General features: G+C 39.6%; 1 protein-coding gene across 1 annotated transcript; it reads right to left on the bottom strand.

Moving 5' to 3' along the window:
- Positions 1–1,175: 1,175 nt before the first annotated feature.
- Positions 1,176–2,117, bottom strand: LOC309840174 (olfactory receptor 51A7-like; the record flags this gene model as incomplete). Its single annotated transcript, XM_082682246.1, has 1 exon — positions 1,176–2,117. The coding sequence occupies one exon, from the start codon at positions 2,115–2,117 to the stop codon at positions 1,176–1,178; it is 942 nt and encodes a 313-aa protein (XP_082538372.1).
- Positions 2,118–3,429: the final 1,312 nt, after the last annotated feature.

Genomic DNA, 3,429 nt, shown 5'->3' with positions numbered 1-3,429 from the left:
CAGGGAGGCTCAGATAAGAAAGTTGTTTGGATGTCTGTTTCACCACAGTGGTACAGATTCTGTGTTGTGTCTTGACAGTTATCGGTACCTAATGGTATTCTCTGGCTCTCACAAAGAGCCTTTACATTTCCTGTCAATGTCAGCTTCTGGTAAGAGGTGCAGAGCGTGCAGAGGTGAGTTGAGTATAGGTTGACCCCTGAATCTCCACCCCAGCAAAACTTCAGACTATTCTTTTAGTTCAAACTGATAGACATCTACTAAGCACATACTCTGAACAAGGTATTTTATCGTGAGGAGACTTTCAAAGTTGAATAATTCACAACTCTTTTCTCTGGAAATTCATTTTGTAGTCACTGAGAAAGACATATGTATGATATGAAAGATGCCTCTGGGTCTCCATCGATTGTGCCCCAAGGACTCAGCCCCTTGCTGTTACTAGAAATGCTGCCAAATGTCAATGGTCACCTGTAATTTCCTCCTACAATTTCCTCCCAATCTGGCTTCAGTCGAAAACACACTCTCTAGGTTCCCCTTTCACATTGCCCCCCACAAGTTTTCTTTCCCAAACATTAATGTGCATACCAATCATCTAAGGTCATGGTAAAATGCAGGTTATCACTTAATGGGCTTGAAACAGAGCATGAGATTCTGCAATTCTAGTTACGTTCCAGGCGATGCTTATGCTTCTGAGCAGTGTACCACACTTTGAGTAGCAAGGAAGAGAACATATTTAAAACAACTTAGATATATTAAGGGCTTAATGTAAATCACACACAAAAAAGGATCAAATAAGGAAAGCAAATACAAAGATGCTAAATGGCTCCAGAACCATGCAGCGCTTGCCCAGTCACTGTTTAGGGCTGCTTATCATAGTTCTTCCTTAGAAGCTTCTGTTTCTTGCTCTTCATTACACTTCAACATAGAGGTCATCAATCCCCCAAACAGTAACAAAAGGATTCTTACCTACTCTCTGAAACAGAGGCCTCCTCTTCCTCAAAATCAGATACGCTGTGGTATATTAGATCCCCTTTAGGGATTAAATGATTGTTTGGCTAATTAATCAATATAACTTTAGAACTATGAAGTAAAAGGAAACACCTCCTCTTTGAAAGAAATATTGCCCTGCTCCTAAGATAATGTATTGTAGAAAAAATGGAACTTCCATGTCTGCCCCATCATTTAGACTTTAGACTCAGTTTTTCCAAGACTTTTACTCTAATCTGCCGAGTTTTTACACAATACACAATGGGGTTCATCAAAGGTGGTACCAACAAGAATGCATCAGCTATCAGAATCATAGCCAAGGGAGATTTATGCTTGGCGAAGCGGTGCATGGTAGCCAAAGTGATGATGGGCACATAGAAGATAAGCACAGCACAGATGTGGGACACACAGGTATTAAGAGCTTTAAGTCGCTCCCCATGGGATGCAATACCCAATACGGTCTTCAGGATGAAGACGTAGGAAACCGCAATGAACATGCTGTCTGACATCATGCAGAGTGCAACAAACAGACCATAGTAAAAGTTAACCCTATTGTCAGAGCAGGCCAGTTTCATGACATCCTGGTGGAGGCAATAGGAGTGTGAGAGCAGGCGTTTATTACAGTACCTGAGTCTCTTTAAAGTGAAAGGAAGAGGAAGAACTAGTAACATGCTTTTGATAGCAAATGTCAGTCCGATATGCAAAACTCTGGAGCTGGTAAGAATGGAGCTATACCTCAGGGGGGTGCGAATAGCTAGAAAGCGATCAAAGGACATGATTAGAAGCACCGAAGATTCCATGTCTGTGAATCCATGGATGAAAAATTCCTGGGCAATACATGCATCAGCAGAAATCTCCAAAGCATTGAACAAGAAGATCCTTAGCATGGAGGGAAGAGAAGAGAAAGACAAGCCCAGGTCAGATAGGGCCAACATGGAGAGAAAATAGTACATTGGCTCATGCAGGGAAGGCTCTGTCTTGATGACAAAGAGGATGGTGCAGTTGCCCAGGATGGCCAGGAGGTACATAAAACAGATGGGGATGGAGATCCAAACGTGCATATGCTCAAGCCCTGGGATCCCAATCAACAGGAAGGTGGATATTTCAACTTCTGAGGTATTGAGAGCAAACATCACAAACAGGTCTTTCATTTATATGCTCCTGGTAGATAAATAACATCAACAATAAACAGAAATTCTCTTAGTTGTATTTACTGAATACAATTAAGTTCAGTTGCCAGGTAAATTACATATAGCTCATATTTAGGTATCAAACAATAATATAATATAACTTTTTCTATATAAAGAAGAATACAGAGTAGATTTAAATGGGTTCTTCATGATATTCACTTGAGACTTTCATACTATTCAACTATATCTTCATTCCTTGATATCCTTCTGAACAACTTGATAGCTTGGAAGCAACGAGATGTTCTGATAACCTTTTTTATTAAAACTATCATTTTTGAGATTTATGCATCAAGTAAACTAAGTTGGGGTACATTGAATTTGGAAAAACTATAACATCCTGAATGTGGTCATTGGTCACATACTCAAGCAAATCACAGATGCTATAGCAGTAGTAGTTAAAGGATACCTCTTATATTATTGTTCATGATACATGTGTGTGAAAATATAAAATGGATCTACCACAGAGTTTGACAAACTAATATGCTGAGCCAAATTCAACCTATGCCTTGTTTTTGTACAATCTGTGAGAGTTTTAAAAATATTCTTAAAAAGTGTTTTTAAAGAGGAAAATAAAAAGGATATATGACAGAGACAGGTATGTGGCCTGAAAAGTCTAAAATATTTACTTTCTGGCTATTTACAGGAAATAGTTTCTTGACCCACGTGCTAGAAAATTATGCATCCAGGCACAAGCACACAGACACAAACAATCACAGTAGAATGAGTGTGCTGGGAATGGAGCAATAGTCAAAGAGAACTCCAAATTTAAGAGTAATGTCTTAGTTTTCATTTTTGAAAAAGCCAATAACACATAAAGCAAATACACAAGTATTTTAAATTTTCCCAAAATTCCCAAAAGAATTGCAAAAACACAGGACAATGCTCTATACTTTTCTATATTCTTTTAATTCTTCTCACCTCCAAATTGTCTTACACAACACCACTCCCAGAACCATAAACCACCCCGAGATCTCCAGGACCAAACACTATTCACCAGCACATTACTGTAGCCTGAGGCAGTCTGAGTGAGCAAGCATCTCAGGGAGCTGAGGAAGGACTCTTCTGACACCAGCTGTCATACTCTAGGTGGTGAGCTGCCACCTAGTACCTCAGAATAAGTGGTAAGAAGGGAATGGCCAGGCACAAGCATTGATTCATTTGTGGGGAGTTAAGAAGTATTTCTTGTCAAGGATGGAGAAAGAGGGAGTACATCCAGAAGGAACAAATTACAGGGTGAAGGGTGAAACTAGAAAGC

The sequence above is a fragment of the Mustela nivalis genome (assembly GCF_964662115.1).
Source record: "Mustela nivalis genome assembly, chromosome: 9".
Taxonomy (NCBI): Eukaryota; Metazoa; Chordata; class Mammalia; order Carnivora; family Mustelidae; genus Mustela; species Mustela nivalis.
The sequence above is the reverse complement of the archived record's forward strand: the minus strand, read 5'-3'. Positions and strand labels throughout refer to the sequence as shown.